Source organism: Pyrgilauda ruficollis, unplaced genomic scaffold, assembly GCF_017590135.1.
Source record: "Pyrgilauda ruficollis isolate IOZ18807 unplaced genomic scaffold, ASM1759013v1 scaffold24, whole genome shotgun sequence".
NCBI lineage: Eukaryota > Metazoa > Chordata > Aves > Passeriformes > Passeridae > Pyrgilauda > Pyrgilauda ruficollis.
In genome coordinates, this window is record NW_024523648.1 from 12,333,929 (window position 1) to 12,358,355 (window position 24,427).

Consider the following 24,427-nt stretch of genomic DNA (forward strand, 5'->3'; position numbering starts at 1 on the left):
TAATAATCCAAAACACAGTATTTCTTTAATTCCAAAATTTGTACAAGTTTACAAATCAATGTACCACCACACAAAGTAGTGAAAGGAAGATATGTTTAACAAGGTTTTAACATTTTACTATATCATAACAATGTTCAAATATTGTTAAATTTGACATAGTATTGCAAGATTGTTTTTAATATAAAGAATTTATGCTTAAACAAGAAGATACAGATAATACCATTGCTTTCTTTGTTTCTATCCAATGCAATATGTAGCTTCTATAAAATATTGGTGAGATGTTGTATCTAGTTCATATAAGCTTTATTTCCATGAAAATCTTGAAACGAAATGGGAACACAAAGTAAAACAAGACCTTATTAATTATTTGAGTTAATAAATATAAACCTGTTTGAACATTACAGCAAATATATGTTAATTTCACTCAATTTCTCCCTTTCTTTCTATAGATACAGTTTCCTAAGTTTTGGTGGTTTTTTTTCAGATTTCTGTTAAATAGAAGTTTTAAGCTATTCTGGGAACTGCTTTTTTTTTGTTTGTTTTGTTTTGTTTTTAATTTGACCTTCAAAATAGTTTTGTATCATCCTTATAAAATCTTTCAGAATATATATTTTTATTTTCATCATAATCTATGACCCACCAGTGAATATTGCACTGATCTTGACATAATAAGACTACAGCAAGCAACAACAATGGTACTAAATGTGGAAGATCCTAAAGGCAGGAGGCAAGTTTATTCACACTTGTTTTTTTCACCCTGAGTATATTTTCAGTTTAGTTTACAACAATGGCACAGGTCTTAACTCCTGAAGATCATTAAATCCAGAGGATGGGAAAGCGTTAAACACACCATTCACGTGCACCTGACAATCTCATGCAAATGTAGGCTTTTAGCTTGGTTTGCTTTGTCGTTAAAGCATCAACAGACATTAAGACATGGGCCAATATTCTGGTCTCTGCTTAGGATGTCAGCAGTGCTCACACAGGCCTGTGCTGCCGAGTACCCAGTGACAGTGTGGCTCTACCTACCCTGACTCGAAGCCCTGCCAGCTGCAGACAGTCAGGGAGTTTTGGTTGATTCCCAGGCTGTCAGACTGGATTAGATGTTTTTAGTCTGTTGCTGGCTGGATCTTTTAGTACTTTATGATGATACAAAATTGGGGCTCAGATGGAGTTTATAGTCAGGTTAAGCAACTATTAATTTGAAACAAATTCTCTCATGTAGCTGTAGCATTATTAGTTACAGGTCTGAGTTTGAAGCATCTCTGCAGGAAACCAAGCACTCGCTTCACCTGGAAGGAGGGGTCTAATTTCTATAATATCAGGGATACTTCATACCTTTGTTTCACAGCTTTCATTTGGCTTTCAAGGTAAAAAATGGGTGCTTATGTGATGTGGTTTTTCCATGTCAGCACTAAGGTTGTGGTGCTTCTCTAAGAGGTGCTCAGGTTGGCCAAAGCAGATGGTGGGGCTGTCCTGCCCCACACCACATCAGAGGTCGGTCCAGTCCACCACAGCAAGGGACATGCACAACTGTATGTAAATAATAAACCAAACAAATAAATGCAGTCTTGTAGAACTACAAATATATGAGTACTTACAGTGACTTTGAAGAGATGTTGCTTCTGGTCCTAACATGTTTCAAATCACCAGCTGAAATGGTATTAGCTTAAATAATCATTAGCATTTAATTTTTTTTTTTTTTTTTGGCACTTGTTGAGTCAACATATATTGCACAATAAAAAAAAAATCCAGACAGACCGTATCTGAGTTATAAAGACTAATATGTATTACCTGAAAGAAGAGAGAGGCGAGACACTCTAGAACCATTTCAATTTTTTATATGAAGAAGAAATTAGGATTTGATTAAGCATCCATTCTTTTGCACCCACAGCAACATGCTGTGATGTGTAATTATACTGATAAATATTATATGTGAGATAATTTCAGCAGCCATTACTTCAAGCTGCTCATTTTCCTTTCTGTGGATGTAGACATACCTGACTCTGTAGGAACATTGGTATCATGTGTGTAAGGTTGTCATATCTGGTGCATAACATTTAAATGATTCATCCAACTTGATAAAAATTATCATACTAATGCCTCTTAGCCAACTGCACTGTACTATACTTTGCATGAAAAGTGCTATTTTTTCTTTGCCTGTTTAACATCTTTTTATTTTTAACTCTAGGATTATTAACTCATTAAAAAAATGAGTTAATAATTAAAATCCTATTGCCTAGGATTATTAACTCATTAATTTCTCAGGACTTACCCTGATTTTTTCCCTTCTAGAAGGCATGCACCAAAGCAGGTATATGGTGTAATATTTCCAATAGGTTGTTGATGCAACTGGAGAACATTTGAACTTATCAATACAGACATCTAGGAGAGGCAGCAGAAATTGACTTCAGGCTTCTTAAAGCAAACTTTCTTCACTGCACATGGTGACATACCAAATTCTCATTATTTTTTTTCATGGACAATACGTTACAGCTGTTGCTTTTCTGCCAGGTGATATTTAGAATACAAAAATAGTATATACAATTCTATGTCTGTGTGTGGATACAATACACTATAGATAGTGTGTAGTTCTAATTCTGCTACATCTTATAATAATCTTATATAGTATACTACATAAGATTTTACATAAGTTCCCATAAAGGTAATTCTTTTTGTCCAGTTACATAAATGTGCTTAATGAGTTTGCTGAACTGTGGGGCACACAATGCATCTGATTATTATCAAAATAGCAAGAAATTAAAAATTAACTCAGCATCTCTACCAAGGCTAGAGTCCTGCTACTAGAAATGGCTTGGAGGGAATACTTAAAAAAAACCCCTCCAACCCCAGAAGGAAGACAGGGAAAGCCTAAGTAATACCTCACCTACACATCTTTATTTCTTATGACATAACTTCAGCTTGAAGACGTCTAAGCCAGAAGTTATATCCTCATCTTTGTGTTATTATTCTTAATAAGGTTGGCATGACTTTCCATCCATGGTCCAGGCCTAGTATAGAGGAATGTCTTCTTGCAAAGTCAATTTTTTACTTCATCCTAAGAGTTTAACAAGTTTTAATTTGCTTGTGTAACCTGTGTGTACCTTGGCATAGTGGTGGAGCTACTGTCTTATATAAAATATTTATAGTCTGACCTTACCTTTGTCTGAGTTATGCTGCCTGTCTAACAGCTGTCTTTCTGCCTTCAGTATCTTGGCTGCTTTCAAATGTTTCAACGTGATTAATGCAACACTGAGATCTATTTAATTGCTCCACTCATTTTCTTTGAAGTGAAATACTGTGTTTTATATTTAAAAGCCAACATAGTAGACCTTTTTATGATTTTGGACACACATTCCTAAATTTGGCAACATCAGCAAAAAAAAAGTTTAAGCAGAACTATTCTAGTGTAACTTTTGAGTTTACTCTTCAAATTCTAAAAATAAAAATTAGCATTCTACCAGAATTGCTGACAAACCTAATGTCCTGCTAATTCCTGTATGATTTAGTGCCAAAGATACATTTTCACTGCTTCCTTGATGTCAAAGTGGTGTTTCTATATTTATAAAGTGATGGACTTTCCAGAAGCTTGTTTTCTGCAAATGGAATCCTAATGGCTCTTATTGATTCCATTAAAAAAGGAAGGTGCTGCTTCCTTTTCTTTGCTACAAGCATGTAGATGGCTTTTTTTATTTGGTTATTGATATTTTGTGGCTTGTACATCACTAGATTTCTATCAAAGTGTAATGGATCCTAACAGTAATTTAAATCTTACCTTTTTTAAAAAAGCTTTCCCAATGTCTTTAAAAATAATAGAATGACAGAGAGTGACAGCTGTTGGAAAGCACTCTTCTGTTACTAGAAGTGCTCTTCATTAAAATAATCCACCTCATTTATGCAAAGCTGGTCTTGTTGTAAATAGCTCTAAAGAAGGATATCTAATTTTAGCCACCAAATTGCCTTCCTGCCTTTAGGCTGACATCTCTAACACCAACCTTCAATTTTATAAACTAAACACATTCCACAAGAATCTATCACAGGTTCTGAGGTAAAAATCACATCTACACAGACCTTTTATTGCCAGAAAAAGAAATACTTACACTTCATAATTAAAAACTGAACAGGACACATAAAAGACAAAAATAAATTGTAATATGTACACACATTAGAAAGGATAAATAGCAAATATATTGTAATACTGCATTAAATGTATGCATATGTGAATTCCAGACCCACCCCCCCAATGTTGTGTACACTAATTCAAAGGATAAATAAGTGCTAATATAGGACAGAGAATTTCTTAGTGTAAACAATGCCACAGGCTTTTTAATAGGCCTTTGGGCCAACTTAGAAAAACCATGTATTGCCTTTCACACTCCATACCACTTAATTTTAATAGTACTCTATTCACATGTACAATTTCAAGATAGTATAAAAAAGTTAGGAATCTAAGAAGTATTCTTCACACTCAACAAAAACAGGCTGGAGACACTCCAAGGCTTTTTCTTTCACTTTTAAAGGATCACTAGCTGAAGACATACTGATTTGTCTGGGAGTTCTTCCTCAACGCAGTGCAAGAGTCCTTAAATATAAAAAGTTACCTTAGTAATCACTGCTCAGGCCTATTAATAAAGACTTCTGTGCCTAATTTCAATTCCGACTTTGGATTCACTCTAGCATGATGTCAAAGCTGTCACCACTTCCTGCCATGGACAAAGATAATGATCCCTATGGTTTGAATGGCAAGTGACAGACAGCAAGGAGTGTTTCTAAACACAAAGCATTTCATTGCATTCATAGTGTCACATTATTTGTTCTTCAAATCCTGTTTATGTATCTCTGAGGATCGAGTATGTCAACATTAAAAAACAAAAAAATATATTACTTGTTCTGTATGAATGTTCCGTGTGTTTTCCTGAAGCATGCGCACTGGGATTTAAAAAAAGACAGTTGAGTTATCCTAGGACTAATTTCTGGCAACTGTATTTACTGGCACCAAAGAAAATTATAGTTCTTCCTAAAGTACAGATGACATGAGGACTTATGGCTTGCTATCTTTTTAAGACAGGCTGCAGCCACTGAAAAAACCTACATGCACAGTTGCTTACACTCTCTTTCTTTTAAAAAATAATTCTTCCCACTGGCCAAATGCATTGTTGAGCAGTTCCATCCATTCCACTTAGCTCTGTGGACTGACAGACAAAGTCTCTTTCTTCCCCAGCTCTCGGCTCTTTTGTCACCCCCTCCCTCTTTGCTACCCTCAGTCCCAACCCCGTGAAGCCCGATGATATCCTGGCAGCAGGCTCTCCAGCGATTGTCTTCAGCACTTCCTGACTCGTGGAGCTCTGACAAAGAAGTCCACTGGCTTGTCTGTGTGGGCTGGCCACAGAACCGTGGTTTGTCTGGACACAGACAAACACTTCCTGTGGGTTCTCCTCCTAGACTAATCATTTGTCCATTGACAAAGACAAGGGCCACTTTCTTCATTAGCCTCAGGGTAAGCTGTAGCACACACTCATACTCAGTCAAGTTCCAGTGCAATTTCAGGTCTTCAGGACGCAATGATTTCCCCAAAGAAAATTGTTATTTGAAATATGGGATGTAGTCAAACAGTTATGGACGATGAAACCTGAAAAGATAAATTAAAATATTAGAATTGTGTTATTTCAACTGACAATGACACTGATCCTCATCCTGTTCTCACAGCTGTTTCCTTTTGTGGGCCAATTATTCCTGATTTTCCTGATCTGTGTTGGTTTAGAGTCAGACCTATTATTTCCTGCTGTCCATCTCTCTCTAAATAGAAAACCAAACAGAGATTTGGTGTGGCTCAAGCCCTGGTGTGTTGCTGTCTGTCCGTGCCATTAACCTGCCAATGTGGTCCCTGGCAGAGTTTTGCTTGGGTCAGCCAGTGCTTTCAGGTACTGCCTGGGCATGGCTGGGGTTAGCACAGGACAGCAGGCAGGCTGGGAAGGGGGGACATCTCCCTGTTTTGAGTGAGAGGGACAGGTTAACTGCATGGATTCAAGCTGTGCCAAGCTTGCTGGCCTCAGGGCCAGAGAAGAGTCTCCAGTCTGTTTGCCAATACAGATTTAGCTACAATTGCATCCATTACTTGCAGATGCTGTCAGTAAGGATTACCAGAAAGGCTTTCCTAAACCATAAAAATTAAAATTCTGGGATTTAAATCCTTGTGTAAAATGAGGCTAACAAAAATGTTGTATTTTCTTTTACCTAAGCAGCAAATTTTGTAGCATTTCAGATGCTTTCTTCTTATTAACAGCAGTGAACTGAAGTACATGAAGACCCAAATATACCTCACTTTTTTAGGCTTTTAGGTAGGGCATGCACATCACTCCAGATTGGCTGTATGATGGCTAGAGAAATGGGTTGCTCCAAAAGGTGTCACCAACCCTTTCTATAATAAGTTAGGAACCTACAGCAATTGAAATTCTAAATCATGTTAAATGTAATGAATCCAAGCAAAAGGGTAAGGAGGGCACCAGTGTCAGGTTCTCAGTGTATAGACATATATCTCTGTTTAAATGGCTTTAAAAATTTATCTGTACATGAAGTAGTAAAAGGTGCAGCAGCTTGAAAAAGGCATAGATAATGATACATCTACACAATAGATTTACCTAAGTTTTTGTTTGACACATTTTCTCTCAATAGTACCACACATTATCCCTGTAAGTTGATTCAATACAATACAGGGATGCATTTCTCAAATGAAGTAGGTGTGCACAAAGCCTGACATTCACAACTAAGCAGCTGATCTGCTAAATGAGGGTACAGAGGATTGCTAAAAAGACACAGGGGTTTTGTATTTTGTGGAAAAACAATATACTGGACCATATATAGCATTTTCATTAGAAACACTTAATGAACACCTGCTAATATGCTCCTCCCAAACTTGTATTGATTTCTCTATTTTTAGAAACTAATTTTCTTGGATTTTGCTATGAAATAACAGAAAGAATCAGTCTAAATTACTACGACTAGAAAACCAGTCTATTGACAGTCATTAGAGTAAATGATGAACAATGAAACCCATTGTTCTTTCTTTTCTAAGTTTGATATAAATTTTTAACATTTCAAATATATTGTAAGTACTGATTATAATATTAAATCATCTATATTTAATTTGCAATAGTATAAGAAACCATATACTATAAGCTATTTTTGTTTAGTAAGCACCTTCCTTGTTGTCTCAGTCTATCACAGAATAGTCTTTGCTAATCAGGTGCCAATGGAAGTGCCTTTTGGTTTGCATTATCTCAGTGATCTTGAAAATAATTAAAGTATGAGAAATTAATTCTCTGGCTAGATATTTCTGTCTATGGTTTTCTTAAATCACTTTTGTTGTATCAATCCAATATTACGTAGCAGAAAACATAATTTTTAATGAGATGTCCCAGGGAAAATGGGATCTCTTTTTATTTTCAAAATTGTAATTGACTTAAAACATCTGCATGTTATTCTGCTCTTAATTATCTTTTTCTAGTGTTACTCTTTTGACTTCTGTGCAGTAACTCCACCACATGACCAGTGAAACAAAAGAGCATGGATAAGGAACAGAAAAAACCTGATTTCCCTCAGGTTAAAATTCTTTATGGAAAACCCTATGGAATCATTGCCTGTATTTATCACAGTTTAGCTGTTCCTATTTTTTACTCCATTTTTAAAGGCCCTCCTTGAAGAAAATTATTCACTTTTTTACTGGTTTGTCACTCCACGAGATTCCTGGTTCAGCTTTCAAGAATCCAGTTGTAATCAGCCTCAACTGTTCTCAAAGCTCATGAAAAAATATCCAGTTCTTTTTGTGTGAATCATGCCTGTATGAATCTGTACTTAGGATTCAATATTGCAAAGCAACTCAAGAAACACAACAATGTAAGCAGGGGGTTGGTTTCCATACCTGCTATTTTTATTCTCTCCCTTGGGATGCTCTTTTTTAAAAATTAGTATTTTTATACATTCTGAAAAGATATACTATGTGCTACCTGAAGAGAAAATGACATCAGAAGCCAAATGAAAAAATACATCTCCATGTTTGAAAAATACATTTTCTAGTGGTCAGAATGCAACACTACATTAAAACCCTGCATCCTGGTTCACCTTCTGGCTTAGGTTTGCTGTCTGTGAAACTGGTTTGAATTTTTAAAAATTAATTTGTTTTATGTTGTATCTACACAGAAGTGATAAGTTATTATTTTTAAAAACTCCATGTTTTGGTGAGAAAGAAATCACTGAAGCTGTGAAATCAAACAGTGAAGTAGCAGATACATGACACACCCATAATGAATTTTCCTTGTGACGCATTCTTTAATTAGGTGATTCACACTCACTAGCTCAGATCCTGGTTTGGTTGAAACAGTAGGAGGAAACAGAAGGGACTCAGTCTTAGACAACTGGTTTTGTTTGACTTAATTTTCTGCGGAAGCAAAGACATTAATACTATGTACACAATGTTGGCCAACCCTAACATCACGTTTTGATAGCTGGTGGCAAATTTCAGCCTTTGTAACTTCCAAGAAAAATGAACACACGCTATCTAGATTTCAGAAAGTGTGTCCCTCCCCCTAGGAATAATTCTGCCCAATTTGAAAGCCTGCTAAAATACTGTGGACACTTCAGAGCTCCTTAAAATAACAATGCTTCAGACAACATCTTGGTGATATCCAAAGCAGAGAACAAAACAAATCCACATTAACACACTAGAAGTGGCAACAAGGGAATCTATCTTGTTCCCCAGAAACTGCTGCCAGGAGCCTTAGTGACCCTTAGAAAGCTCGCCAAGACACTGGTGAGCTTTTCTGAAGTTCAAAACATCATCTAATTTTCACTTAGGAAACGCATCTACACAAATGTATACTTTAATGAGCAAGGGAGTGTTGCCAGAGGAGGAAACCCCTTTTATTTTGTGTGCTTGAAGATTACTAACTTCATCCGTAAGAACTGAAGGGTTCTTGCAAGGGTTCTTGCATTTTTTAGATTCCCCAAACAATCTTTTTCTGCATAGTGACCAGTCACCTGCACTGCTGCATCAGCTAGAGATGGCATCAGCAATACTGGGAATTCCAACAGAATCAGTGGTGGGTTTCAAGGGGACTCATGATAGCAATCCACACAAATCATGACACAATGGCAGAGAACTTGCAGAAAAGCAGAGGCTTGCTGTCATACTCATTTCTCTCACACTTACACAAGAGGAGGGATTCACCCACCTGGTAAATTGCCGACTTTCCTCGTGTACTTCCATTTCTGTGCTTTTGAATTCATTCAGTTCTTTCCGTATTGCTGCCTAATAAACAATAATGATATACGCAACCATAAGAAATATGAATTTTTAGGAAAATAAAGAGTCTGAAAGAAACGTGGCCCTACTGTTGCAGGTGCCTTACAGTTCCCATTTCAATTTTCCCTTACTGTAATCCACAGCTCTCACACATTTCTGATCATCAACATGAATGGCTTTTCAATTACAGCTGTTCAAAGTACTCATCCACTACAAAGAAACTAAAAGCATCAGGCACCAAAAGTAAACCAAGAAACACCAAATCAACTGCAATGGGGGAACAAAGCCCACACTGAGACAGAGCACTTCTACTGTCAAAAATGGGCAAGGGGTTGGAATACCCTGACAATCACTTGCTGAGTAGGCAGACAGGAGGGGATTCTATCTCCAGGCACAGTCCTAAGGAGCTGGTGAATCACTCTGCCAGCACAGGCACTGTGTGCACAGCATGGTCCTGGTATGTCCCCTCTGGAGACAGGACTTCAGGAATGCAAGATGAACAGCATTTTTTTTAAAGTGGAATTAGTCACTTGGTTTGATTAGTTTTATGTAAAATGACATGAATTATTTGGACATTTCAGGCTTGGATTTTTAGTTGGCAGATAATAAAGCACAGAAGAAATTCAGTACAGTTTGTAAATGCCATGTTGCTTACATTAAGAGAATGATAAGCAATTTACTTCATCAAGTAATAAATACAGTTTCTGAAATATTCTAATGTATACTACAAGAGGTTTTGTTTCTATGCCACACAACTTCCTACCTTCACTGTTAAAGGAAATAAGTTTATTCTTACTCATTCTTTTCTTTCACCACTTTAAATAAAGACAGTATCATTTCATTAATCCCTAAAGAAATGTCATCTAGTGTGCATGCCTTTCAGTGCAGAACAGACAAGAAGCATGATAAAATAATAGCATCAGCAGGCTGCAGTCTTTTAAATGATAAACTTTGCTTTAAGCTGGGGTGGTCGTGTTTAGCCACAACAGCATGCTTACATGAGGCTGCTGTAGAGACAGTGATTTCTGAGCACCAAATCAGCAACAAAGACAGCAGAGCTCCAGCTCTATAATATAGCTGTAATACAGCTGTAGCACAATTTTCTGCTCCTACTGGAATTAGAAGAATTTCTTTGGGAAAAAAAAAAAGACAAGGGAGTTTCCACACAACCCCAAACCTGCTTTTCTGCTAAGGCCAACAAACTTGGGGCTGACACGATCAGCCTTGGGCACCTGTAATTACAAAATGAATTGAGACTAAAAGCTGCTACCCTGAAGTAGATAGGAAACTCCATTGTTTTCTTCTAGTGCAGTTTACCCTGGCTGGACCTCTGTCAAAGCGGAGGTGCTGGGTCCTCTAACCTCCCACAGATTTTGGGAGGAAAAGACAGTGCTCAGCATCTCCCATAACTAACATCTACAAACACTTCTGACTACATTTTTAACTACTTCACCTTGACCTGATACAACTCTCAGATGAGCTGTCATTTTAAAAATATTAATATTAAAATACAAGCTGAAATAAAATCAGTGCTTCACTACCTTTAGCCAAAATAGAGTGGGTTCTTGCACACACCACTTTTCATGTTAAGCACATCTCATCGGAGTTCCATAAAGTCTATAGGTCTTGGTTCAGACCCAGTGCTTTAAGAGCCAGCACTTTGGGCTACTTGAATTTTACAGCTCTCCTTTCATTAAGTAGTATAGGAGGGAAATGGAAGAGTACCTTATGGTAATCTTTGACTAATATTTTTTAAAAATGATAATCACAGGATCATTTGTCTCATCTTTTGTAATCAGGCAGCAGAGCTTTATTAACTGTAGGATGTTAGGGGCAAACTTCCCAAGAAGCTGTGCTGCATGCACGTGGTCAGTTCCTGCACTGGTGGTTATGGCCAATAACCTTGAGGATGGAGCAGCTTCTACCTTTTTTCACTCTGATGAGTGCTAAAAGCAACTCCTGGTAGCAGTGACGCAGACTTCTGCCTGCAAACCCCTGCCTGAATTCCCACAGATCAGGGCCACCTTTGGTAAACTTTTATCTGTCTTAGCAAGGATTTAAAAATTAGAAAAAAAAATTTAGAAATTGTGGCCCAAACTGTCATAATGGAGGTGGAAAATAGGCTCATAATAGGCACCTGAGTGGGTTTTCTTAGCTGCAGGCAGTAGATGCACAGTAGCACCATGAAAATCTTGCTGTCACCAGCAGATGTCATTTGTGACGCTGGCATCATGAGAATGTAAACCAGAGGAAAGCTCCCCCAAAAGTGACAGATGAAAGCATTTTCTTATAATCTACATTTGTGCCTTGCCTTGTCTGCAGGAGTTAACCTGGCCCAAGGCTTGTCAGCACGACGGTCGTAATCCGGAGATTCCGTGACCTCCACGTACTCGTTAAATCGAAGGATTCTTCTCGCTTGAAGTTCAGCCACTGTAGGCCTCAGACTGAGCTGTAAGCGGGAGGCAGAAAATAGTATGCTTAATAACATGAAATAAAATAAAAGAGGAGGGTATGATGTAATCTCAAGAGGACTTTAATGGTATTTCTAAATAGGGTCACTTTCAGGTGTCTAAAAAAAGGCACCATCCTGGGAGTGCTGTGCAGGAATGGGGAGGCAGCCTAACCTGATTTCTTCAATTATAAAAATAGTCTTTGTCGAGCAGGTCACAGAGAATCATGACAGTTATCCCTGGAATGTTAATTGTGACTTTGCAACTGGCACTACCCCACTAGGCCATCTGCATTAACAGTTATACCGTGTTAAAACTGTAATACCAAAAATACGTGACATTTGGAAGTATCTGCCTAAAAAAAAAAAACTGGTTTGGACCATATTTGGGGTCATTAAAATGCCAAATTGTTTCAGTCACCTCAAACAATATTCACTTTAATTAACTAAGGATGATCATACTAAGGAAACTGTATTTTTGCAGAGACAGGCAGACCAGGGATACTCATGAAAACTCCTCCCATCCTCTCCCAGAACTGTATCTGTAACTGCTCCATTTCCAGGGACAATGAGCATGATCCCACCCGCAGAAGCTAAGACCGCTGATGTGGTTAGAAAAGCACTGAAAGGATATCTTAGAGGTCACATTGTTTTGCTGCCCTCTCCACTGCTCTAGGGAAGAGTGGATCTACAGGTGTGACTGCTCTTGATCATATGTGACAGGGGTAGTCATGCTACAGAGGAAAATTGTCACTTGTGTCCCCTGCTTAGAAACAGTGATATGGCCAGACTGAGTATGCTTCTCCAGGTGTGAGGAACTGGACAGGATGGGGTCTTCTTGGCTTGTACTGCTTTTTAAGCAGATTTCTAATCTGGGAAAATGACTGATGGACATTTGCAGCAATGTCTATACACTGATTTTTAGATTCTTATGAAACATAATTCTATGTACAAAAATACACAATACAAAAAAGCACATCATCACCTTTCTACTGAGTCTACGTTTTATTTCTCTTTTGGCTTCCTGTTCCTCTTCTTCATTCTTCTCTGTTTTTAGAAGAGATAAAAAGGAGTGAACATTTAAGTATTATAACTGCACATACTGTATTTCTCTTGGTTGAAAGCTTCAGAACTCCCAAGTCCTGGCTCATGTTTCCTCATATTTCTGGAAGATGCCGCATGTGTTGTCTGCTTTTTGGCTTTTGTCTGCTCTCATTCTTTTCCCTATCCGCATTTCCCCTGATTCTGTAGACATCTCAAGTCAACTGTGGGTCACGAGCACAGCAAAGAGAAGGTGCCTGTCATTTCCTTTCTTGTACCAGCAAGCAAGTACCCTGAAAGAGTTGCCTGATGTTTCAATTACTTATTTTAACATTACAATCACTGTTGCTTTTACTTCCAACATTGATTTTAGAGTAAGAGTCTAATTTATAAATGCCAAGTGAAAATTTTACTCTGAGTATTTGAATTACCCAAGTTTCTACTGCTGCTACAGGACACGAATCAATGACATTTGTTTCATGGTCATTTGTCAGCAAATCGGTTATTATATAATTTTTTTTTCTGGTTTTATAATGGAAGGATATGATTCAACACTCAAGCCCTCTTGGTTAAGGGCCACTGGCTGGACCAAATGAACCAGTACAGCAGAAAATTATGTCCATTTTTAGAATTTATTTGGGCATATGAATGAAACAATTTCCTTTTAACAAATTTCTATTCTCACCAAACTTGATTTCTTGACTGCCAGTGAAAAGCACACTTAGAAAGACATGTTCATGTGGGCTCAGCATATTTTTAATTGATGTATGGTTTGAAGGACAGTATTTGCCCTTTCAGTCCAATTCTGATGGTTATATACAAAGTTTTGTGGCTGAAATATCCCACCTGGAGAAATACATAAAATTCTGATCCTGTTTTATTCATGGCTTGGGATTACAGACTCTGCATTACAGTTCAAGGCTAACTATAAATTTAAAGAAATTAATTTGTTCTGGATACAGCCAACTTGTATAGATGAAAAGGGAGTTTTAAATCCTGGTATAGTTGTATTTGCTCTGTTTCCTGTGGCCAGCCTGCTGTGTTAGTAGAGGTGACCTGGCCTGAGGAGAATTTCTGTGTAATGACTTTCACACTGGAGAAAATGCTACGACAGGACACCTCATGGTACTGACATATATCTTTTGCTTCTCAAATGCTTTTATATAAGAAGAATATCAGGGAAAGGAGGAGAGGACAAATTATAAAAATAAAAAAGTAAGAAGGGAAAAAGTGGGAAAAAGGCAGTGCTTGCCCAAGGTCTTCTCTGTGAGAAGACTCCAACACCAACATCACCAAGAGCAAGGTGCAATCGCACAGCCTTGCTGGCAGGATTAGGTTGGATTTCAGGTTGCTGGTGGTGTTACTGAGATACTGAAATATGCATCTAATTTATGGTTTATTAATTGCTTTTCTCTTAAATTGAAAAGAAATTGATAGCCTGTTTCTATAGAGGAACTGTAAATGGACTCAAACTGAAGAATAACTGTAACTGGAGAGTTATAGATTAATCTACATTTTAATTTTTTAAATTAATGTATCTATCAATAAATAAGTTGGGTATATTTAAGGACTTATAACTTTAAAGGAAAACCAATCTCATAATATCCTCACCTAAAAAAGTCAAAAGGTCTTTAGCTGTTTTGGGACAGATAAATCATCTGTAGGCTTTTGTTTAAACATCCTGTCTTTGCAATGAATAGACACAGTAGCTGAGGTAATTAAACACAAACTATTACTTTGGGGTTCCATTCACTTGGGAATCATGGGACATAAAAAATTTTGTCCCCTCATGAATGGAATTGCTTGAGTCCTACCTCGGACAATCTCCAGTAGCAGACATAGAAGGAAAAAAGACAACTGAATGTACACATCACTGTACTGCCCTTTCCTTACTTTAGCTTGTGAAGTATGTTGTGCATTATTAATATCTTGGCCTTTCTTTGCTATCTAAACCACAGTGTCTCCTAAGAAGCAGCAATAAGATGCTTCATGTAAGAAACAGGGGCTCATGCTGCTTAATGTATACCTTAAGGAAGAACTATCAATAGCATGGCACCTTAAATAGTGTTTCTCTGTATTTTGGGGGAGGATAAAATGCCTTAAAAATCTTTCTCTAGACATTTAGGAAGGTTGAAGGCTAGCTGCCTCTCCTAAGCTGTGAAGCCAGATCCCTGTGGGGAGCAGATGACTGCACAGTGGGATGGCTAGACAAGGGAAAAACCCCCCAAAAAGGGCAAGCATCTTAGTGACTGGGCAGAGGGTCTAGGTACCCCTTGGAGCAGGCCATCTTCTGGAGGATATTTCCAACAGGAGGAACCAGGAGCTTCTTTATATCCTGGGGAAAGCAGGAGAGGATCAAACCCATGGGGAACAGACAGTCTTCTGCATGAAAGGTCGGGGACAGGATTTTATACATTCAAGTTGGTTTACTTCTAGGAATAAAACTCAAGAGCTAAAGGAAATGGACTGAAATTTTGTGGCTGCTAGTAATATACTGAATCTGCTGTTGGGCACGTGGGCCCCTGTCTCTGGCACTGACTTGTACCTAAAGCACCCATTTCCTACCTCCAGCCTGCTGGGCAGAGTCTTGCTTTAAGCCTGGTGCTACAGAAATGCTGCCTGGATACAAATTCCTACAAACAGTAAAATCTACAGTGTGCTTTTGGTCTTTTAAGGTAAAAGTTTTGAAAGTTGCTGTAGGGAGTTAAGAAGATGTGTGCTGCTAAAAATAATGGGTCTGGTGCTCCTGGTTCCTGTAGGTGTTGTGGAAAATTCCAGCCAGAGAGCCAAGATTTGGCTGCAGGTATGAAGTGACTCACTTGGCCAAACAGGAACACATTAATGCACAGGAACACACTTATCACTGCTTTCCACCTTAAAAGCAGATCTAATCTGTGTGATGTGGAGAGAGAAAACATAAACACAGCGTTCTCAGCTGCAAGTCCCCTCCTCAGATGTCCTGCTGCTGCCCTACTGGCAAAGAACCAGCCCAGCGAGCGCCCTTTGCTTGCAGAAGTCTCTGATTAGATCCCAGCAAAACTGCGGCTTCCCTCCTTCCCTGCCTGCAATTCCTAGGAGGTCAAACTGGGATTTGACTCCTAATTGAAACAATTTTGTTTAGCATCAGTTATTGTGGCCGTCAAGTTAAATAATCCACCAGTCAAAGCCAAACAAGCAGCTTCCCTATCATCTATACATTATTGCTCCTGCAACTTTTACCACATTACATCTGGTCACCTTCTGTTCTGTGGGACATTTGTTTTGTAGCACAAGGGGAGAAGAAAAGAGACAAATTTTCCTGCCTGAGGACTGCTCCATTCTTGACCAAAAAATACTCCTGGAGCATAAAACCAAACTTTCCATTGTGTCCCTATGGGATTAGCTATGTTTAGAGTTCTCTGTGGGCTTGCTAAGAAAAGAGAAAGAAAAGACAAACAAAGCACTTGCTCCTTGCAGTGCTCTGAAATGCACAAAGTGGTTTCTCTTTCCTGGTTTTACAAGCAAAGATAACCATTAATATTCCTTAACAAGCATTGAAAGCTAAACCCCATTTTCTACAAAGCCATTACTGGCAGGCATGCAGGTGCACTGTACAAGAAATTCACTGTCCCTTACAAATACAGGAAAAAAATACAGTTATCTTAATCTGAAAGTCTTGGAAGACTAAAAAGTTTTTTTGCCATAATGCTATACTATAAATACTGTTGGTTCAAAGCCAGTGTGCAAGAAGTCTGCCTTTATAAAAAACACAGGGCTTTATGTATTCCTTCAAGTGGACTCTTAAGTTGTCGTAACTTTGTTTTAGTGTGGGAAGTCTCAGAAGTCTGGATAGTTTTATCCAAACAGTTTTTAAACAAATCCGCCTGCAATGTCTTGCCATCGTACTTGGAAACAGGATTTTCAGTAACTGGTTTATCTGGAAATATTATCAAAACAAAGCTTCTTGCAAAACAAACTTGCTCACTAACTGGAAATACAAAAAAAGAAAAAAAGTAGGGATTTTTTTCTGAACCTCTTAGAAGATTTGGGCTGAAATTTATCCTGAAGTAAACATTTGGACCTTTACCACTTAATGTAACCTCAAAGTCTGATAAATATTACTCAAAACAATACATCCCCTTAGCTGCAGTTTACATACACACAATAATATAACTCTTTCTCCCCATCCACAGCTAAAAAAATATGAGGAAGGAAACTTTATGAAAGAAATCCCAACTTACTCACAAAAGCTCACTACACCAACAAAGGCATTTAAGATGTGTAAACATTTTCAAATGATCCACAGGAAGGAATGGCAATAATTTTGATGTAAAGTATAAGTGCCTTACAGCTTAGAGAAAACTTGCACCCTGAATGGACTGAGTCAGACTCTCATCAGAAACCCTGTCTTGCTTTTGGTTTGCTTTGGTTTTAATAGATCACTTTCAACTTGAAATATTCTATATCTCAGTCATGAGCAAAAAGCAGTTCCTCCACGTGCTCGCAAAGGTCTCTGTGACTTTTTTTGTGATTTATAATTCTGCTTCCCAGCCTTTATTTTTCGCTCTCCCTGGCCTCTTTAAGACACCCCCCAGCAGCAGCAGGGGAGGATGGCAGGAGGCACGGAGTGCAAAGCCTGGTGCGCTGCCAAAAGCTTAAAGTAAACAAGCTGAAACAGGAGAGGAAATCTATTAACTGCTTTCCAGTCTTGAGCTACTTATTGCAAAAGCAGTGAATGGAATAAACACTGGCAAAAGGGGCTATTAAATACATCACAGGTTCGCTGCTGGGTTGGTCACCTCGAGATAAGCGAGAAAGGGCAATAAGGGAGCCCAGCTGGTGCTCCCAGCTCAGTGGCCATATCCTGGCCCACCAAAGATGTTTTGGATTTACCTTTCTCACATAGTCCAGCACGAGAAGTTTGTCATATATTAAAAAAAGTTCTTATTTCCAATTTTATCTTTATTTATCTATGAAATTTATAGGTTTGGAAATTAGAGTTTTAGAAAGTCTATTCACATTATGTGTCGGAGAGGAGGCCCCTGATCCCTCTCCTGTGCAAGCATGAACTGTAGCTTCCCTTTTCAGTAAGACAGCACTATTTGGCATTTGAGAGCTCAAACAATAGTAGTAAGATTTTATTAGCATTTTATTATCAGGATGGTTTGCCTGAAAGCCAATAATTGCCCTCTCCCTGATTTGCTAGCCTGAGCAAGTGACAGAGTCATCAGTCCATGGCTGCTGTCAAGTAAACATCCCATTTTCTTTTCTTCCCTTCCCATTAGCATGCTACACATCAGGGCTGACACCAGGGTTGCACAGATGAGCTCCAACTTTACTGAACAATTGCTGGAAATAACAGCATCATACCAACTCTTTGATCAGGTGTGAGAAGTACTTATGCCTTAAGAGGTGTTTTGTTTGCTATTTGTGTGATTTTTGATTTATTATTATAAAGTGTCTTTTCTTTATTTATTTCTTCTACTTAACCATCAAGTACTAATCACCTCTGCAAGATGAACACAGGACTAGGTGGAACTGGGCATGGCACCTGTTGCACTGTGTGTTTAGGTAACATCTTTATTATGGAAAGATTCATAAAGAAAGACAAAACAATGCTTGTTCTGAAGAGTTTGCCAGCCAAAGAACAGAAGCAACACAAGTAAATGGCAGAATAGGTATAAAGGGTAAACATCTAATGTACTTCCTCCACCCCTGACTGTTTGAATTACAGACTTTTTTCAGCAGGGATATGAGGAAGGATTTAATCAATGGGAAGATACTCAGTGAGAATCTCATGCAGGTTTCAGTACAGAAGACATTTATGTCAGAAGTGGATATGAAGGCCAGCATGCTGAAGTAGTTGGCATATACCTATTGACTTTCTGCTGAACACTTTGCCTTTCTTCTTCCTACTCCTCCTTCCAACCTCTGCCCTTCCATCCCACCTGCACTTCCAACTGATATTCCTTTCTTCTCCTCCTCATAAAAATCAGGTGGAAGGTTAACTGGCCTAGAACTATTTCTAAAGGGTATTCAAGTCATTCCTGGTCTTTGGGGCCAGCTTCAAGAAGTGAGATTGTGACAAGTAAAATTTGGCATATTCAATAAGTGGAATTTTCAAAGCTACAATTACAGGTTAGTGTATAAATCAAGAGTTGACACATTATTTTCTAGAACATGATTTCTCTCTAGTTATGATTCTAATACTGGAGCAACATTGGTGGGCTTCCATATGAATCCAACAGATGATCCCTTTCTAAGCAAATACTATATGAACCCTGAATGAAATACTTACGCTTCAGGATATTTCTTTGCTCCAGCTCTTCAGTTGTGGGCCTCTGGCTAAGTCTCCTGCAAGAACAAAGTAAGTGGCTGATTTAAAACCAGATCTAAATGACACGAGGATTTGTAATACAGCTTAAAAAATGTAATTTCTGGAAGTAATTTCCAGGCAGTTACAATAACTGCTCATGTAACCAGAGTGGCCATTTGTTTTAAAAGATGTAGTGTTGCCATTTGAACACACGAATAATTGATACTTGAATAATATTACAGAATTTGTACCAGCAAATTTAAAATCCTCACAGGTGTAGTTTCATTAATAAATCCATATACCTTCTTTATTCCCAAGTACCATCATTATAATCAGATGTGCAATTGTTAGATTATTCTCAGATGTTTTGAATGAATTTTGATATTTTTGATATTTTGAAATCTTACTAAATTTTTTTTAAAAACCAAAACCAACAAAACCCATAAGCTGTTCATTCCTCATTAATTTGTATGTACAATACAAATGGGAGCTTTACCTGAAACCTAATTTTATTTAGTTACCTAAATATAACAACTGCCATTACAAAAACCCCAAACTGAGATATTAATTTTCTGATTTGTAATGGGGCGAACATGGTTGATGTTGCCTCTGCGTTTACTAAACAAGTCCACTTGTTCACTTGAGGAAAAGAGCAAGAAAAATTTCAGCAGTAAAACTTGTTTTGCAGGTGTGTTCAAGATAGGCGTCTCTCTGTTCATCAACACTCACACACTTCACTACAGACTGTCTTTAGCCTCGTGACACTCATCCAATTCAAATCACTCTTGGACTTACGGATTTGTCCCAGAGGACTGGCAGGTTTACCACAGGTGACCAGTCCCAGCTGTAGGAAGTCCCAGGTGGGGATGGGGACCTTACTCAACCTGACTGAGCTGTGGGAACAGATTTTCCACCAGACCTCGATGATGCCAGGTGCTGACCACCAGGCCAGGAATTTTTAAGAAACTGGCATCACACTTGGATGTGATTTTGGGTATGAGCACAGCCTTGATGTACACAGATCTTGTTTCCTGCCACCAAAGCAGAGCTGTGTGCATTGCCTTTCAGCTCTCCAGCAGAACCCACAAAGCAGCTTCTGCAGTTCCAGCCCCAAGGGAAGACTGACAAGCAGGATGTGATCACCAGAGCTGGGATTTGTTCAGGAAAGTGATGCTAACAACAACACCTCTTTATTAGCAGAATAAAAATGACCCTTGGGCTCTACATCTAGTAGATGTATCACTCTTACAGTTCAGTAATGAAATAGCTGCCTTGGCCAGACACCCAGTTCACAGAGCAACTCCGCTCATCTTCTGGGTGTTGATGCAGGAGCAGTACCAACTGGATTACCCCATATCTGGGACTCTCCAAAAACACAGGACATCCTCCAAATTTGGACAACATTCCTGAGCCAAACAGAAACAAGGACAGGTCTAGCAAAATACAGGCATGCTGTAGTCTATTCTCAGAGACCAAAAAAGCCAAAATAAATGTGAATATTAAAAAAAAAAAAACCAAACTATAAAAGGCAAGTGAATTTTTTATGCAATATTCTCGAGTCCAGAAGGAGAAAGTAACATACATCCCATAGCAGTTTAACAGCTTGAGATAGATGTGCCTCAGTGCTGGGTACAGTAAAACACTAAACACTCACTGGCTCAACTTCTTTTGCTGGAATCAGCATATGATAATGAAGGACTTGGAGAGCCAGAGGAAGAGAAGAAGGGTCAGAAGGCACAACATGCACAGGTATGCTCTGTGTAGAGCTCTGTCTGAGATGGGTATACAAGTGGAAGTTCTGCTAACAAATCTGAGAAAGAACCAGAACCATGGCATTGATTGTTGTGGACTCATTCTTACCCTCTTCCTCTTCTTTCCTTTTTTAACCAAAGTACCCAAAACCCCAAAAGCTCTCAGATTTTGTTTCTTGTAGGACAAAAAAAAAAAAAAAAAATTATTGACAGTTTAAAATTTTGTGAGAAATAAAACCACCATTTTCCAGAGAGTTGTACCACAAAGATCCTGCAGTGCACATTGAGCTGCATTTAAAACATGAACCCAGTGTTCTCAATTCTCTTCCTCCACCTCCACCCAGTGAAACCACATTGACCCTGAGACTGATACCTCACAAGCTTTGTTCCAATCTGATGTCTGATTTCCTGCCTCTCCTCTTCGGATGTACGCTGCAAGATGTTTTTGTCTTCTAACTCCTTCTTAGATGGTCTGTTGCCAAGTTTGATAGCAAGAGTATCCCTACGACGAATTTTACTTGCCAAAGAGCCTGAGGAAAGGTGGAGTAGGGTAGATTTAGTTCATTCATGCTCAGATTACAGAGACAAACTGCAGTAAGAACTTTTAAATACCTCCCCAAAGCAACCTTGTTCCCACATGCAGGAGAGGAATTTTAATTAACATCAAAAGAAAAATTTTAGCTCAGTTCATGACAATAAAAAGCTAAAAGGCTTGAAGGGAAAAGCTACGAGCCAAATTGATACAAACATCACTTGTCATTTGTGAAGTGATAGGATAAAAATGACAAATCTACACTAAAATGTCTTTGAAGTCTAATATGTTACAGGTTGGCTTATTTATCTACTTAGTATATTTAGCAACTGCTGCTCTTTTTCTTCAGCCTTAAATGGCTTAGTCTCATTCTATCATCATTTCCCTCATTTTTCCAACTTTTTTTTCAATTACCACTTAGTTCTTTTATAGTGCTTTCCATCTCTAAGTTATTTGTAAACTAAACCAAAAAATACAGCTCAAAAAAGTGTTCAGAGTGCCTGTAAAGTAACCTAGGCAGGAACCCTCAGACACTGAAGCAATCTGTTCTCCATAAAACTGACACTGTAGGGACAAGGGCTTTGCAGCTTGGCCAGCATTAACTTCAGCCAACTGTGGAAGGAAGGGCATTTTTCACAGCCTTTATAGTATTTCCTTTGTGTCTTGACATTCTGACCGAGATGGGCTACATATGCCTTAGCCTGGCAGATTTTCACTGTGTAAGGCAGTTTGGTAAGACCACAGGCTCCCAGCTCACTTTTCATAAGACACTGTGCTGCTGTGTGAACACACGCACTTGTGGTTTCTATCACTTTGGGCTGCATTCAAACCCAACAAAGAACTGCAGAAGACTTCAGCCTCTTGAGCTACCTAGCACTTCACCTTCTCCTGCACTAGTGGCTAAGAAAAAAAACCAACCAAAAAACATGTTCATTTTGCCTCATGCCACTTTGGTACACTGGACCTTGGCGTTCAAACCTTCTTTGTTGAGCACAGTGAAGCACCTCCTCCAAAAAAGCTGTGAGCAAGCCTCTCAAACCATGGTTTGATGGTGATTTCATACTGACATAAAGCACCCTGGAGGAGGTAGAGGGAGGGCTGCCCTCCTTCATGCTCCTGACAGCCTGCTGCTGTCTTCTTTGCCCAAGCAAAGGCGAAGCCTTTGGGTGAGCTGGATCAGGGAACCACGAATTCTATTGAAAATCAGCTCAACAACAGCTGCTCCTACAAAAATAAACATGAACTCTAGCCTAAGGAAAGAACAGCTGGGAGCAGGGATTAGGCAGAATGGAGGCAGGACAACTCCTTCAGCACAGCAGGGCTTCTGCCCAGTTAAGGTGATGATAGAGTCATGTCCCCAGATAAAATTTCAAAGCTGTAAAACTTTTATGTAATCTACTGTGATCTGCTCTGTCTCCTAAGGTTGCTCCAGTGCTTAAAACATCCTGATCAAAGAGGAACAAGTGACTTTCAGACAGTGAAGCTGCTGACTGATGGGCCTCCTCTGTCATCCATCACATCTGTAACTCCCACAAGCAACTCATGATGTGGGCAAGCCAAATTAATGGCTTGAGATGCCCTAAGGTCTCCACCTTGTCCCACCCTCCTGTCCTTCTGAACCTGTTCCTCCCACCTCCACTCTCCTCCGTGCAATGACTGATCTGCTCTCACCCATGCACAGGCCCCAGCAGGTTTCTGATCATGATTGCCTGGGACAAGGACACTCATTTCTCAGTAGTGACAAAATAATAAATCATTCTAAATAAAAGCATTCCCTGCAGCCATTCCTCTCTCTGCCTCACACTAGCATGGGTCAGGCATGTTCACAAAACCCAATCTGAGAATGGCAACCTGTAGCTTCCTGAGCAGAATGCTTACTTTCAGTACTTGCATTCTCGTCATCATCATCATCATCGTCATCATCTGTGTACAGGATCGGCCCGTCCGAGTCCGAGTCACTGCCATGGCTCTCTCTGCTGCTTTCACTCTCAGGAGGGGCAGCAGCGTCAGAAGCCTCCTCCACTAGCTCAGAGAATGCTTCATCTGGAGCCTCCCCTTCCTGGTCTTCTTTGGTAGCCAAGCTGTTCATTCATGAGCAGATAGGGTGACATATAAATGCAAGCAGAACAAAACACCAATGAGAAGCAACTGAATAAGAAGGATGAAAATAAAAGTTCTGTTAATCAAACTAATTCCTTTCTAAAAAACATACATATATAAGACATTTTTAACATATGCAGCTATGTATATGTTTCTATGTATGTGTGTTAGGAAAAAGGATGCAAACAATCCCGAATGATTGAGTGCTGTAAAGATTACATTAAGACAAATCTTAATTGGTTTTTATTTCTTGTGGGCTGGGACTGAGAGAGCAAACAGTTCATAAAACTGGGGGTGAGAGGAGCAAGTTGGAGAGCAGATGGGACTGCAAAGTTTCCTGTTTGGGAAGCCTAACCCTACTTATTGTAAATACAGTTTCACTACAGTTGAGCTCAAAATGTTCAAGCTCATCACTGATGAACATGGAGATCAACAGCAGACTGCCCTTTGCCTTGGGAAAATCTTTACGTAAAGGAAGGGTAGAGCAGGGGGAGATGCAGCACTACAGTGCAGGGCTGGCAACAGATGTACCAGCAAGAATTTAAAGAAAGGTCTCTAGGCTACCTGCATCTAGACTAAACCCTCTTGTATTTATATAAAATATGCTGATTTTTTGTGGCACAGAAAAGACAAATTAATAAGGCAGTTTCATTATTCTGCCAAATATTTTGCTTAAAAATGTAATTATGACTTTTCTCTTGACCAGTTTTTACAATACTCGAGATTTAGACAAGTTATTAGGCAGTAAAAAACCAAACACCTACTAACTGAAGCCTGAAAAAACCCTCATTTTCAAATGTTCAAGTAAATTCAGCTATTGAATCGAGAACTTTAGCAGTGAGATATTTAATGACATCTACAGAAAAAAAGACATCTACAGAAAAGAACCCTCTTACAATTCGGCATAACTTCTTTTTTGCCTTTATGAGAGATAAATAAAAGTGCCATCAGCTTTGAGCTG

The 24,427-nt window shown here is 38.8% G+C and overlaps 1 protein-coding gene across 3 annotated transcripts in view; it reads right to left on the reverse strand.

Annotated features, from left to right (window-relative positions):
• The window catches only part of PHACTR2 (phosphatase and actin regulator 2), a 75,483-nt gene continuing 51,056 nt past the window's right edge, over positions 1-24,427 (reverse strand). Inside the window, exons 6-12 of one of the 3 annotated variants that reach the window (XM_041469730.1) lie at positions 23,245-23,447; positions 21,208-21,364; positions 19,066-19,121; positions 12,733-12,794; positions 11,610-11,747; positions 9,228-9,304; positions 1-5,629 (exon numbers count right to left, since the gene is read on the reverse strand). In XM_041469730.1, the coding sequence (XP_041325664.1) occupies positions 5,614-5,629; positions 9,228-9,304; positions 11,610-11,747; positions 12,733-12,794; positions 19,066-19,121; positions 21,208-21,364; positions 23,245-23,447 (709 nt within the window). In that variant the 3' untranslated portion in view covers positions 1-5,613. Of the gene's footprint in view, positions 5,630-9,227; positions 9,305-11,609; positions 11,748-12,732; positions 12,795-19,065; positions 19,122-21,207; positions 21,365-23,244; positions 23,448-24,427 lie in introns of those variants that run through there. The other 2 variants (XR_005955338.1, XR_005955339.1) reach the window with 2 other exon arrangements.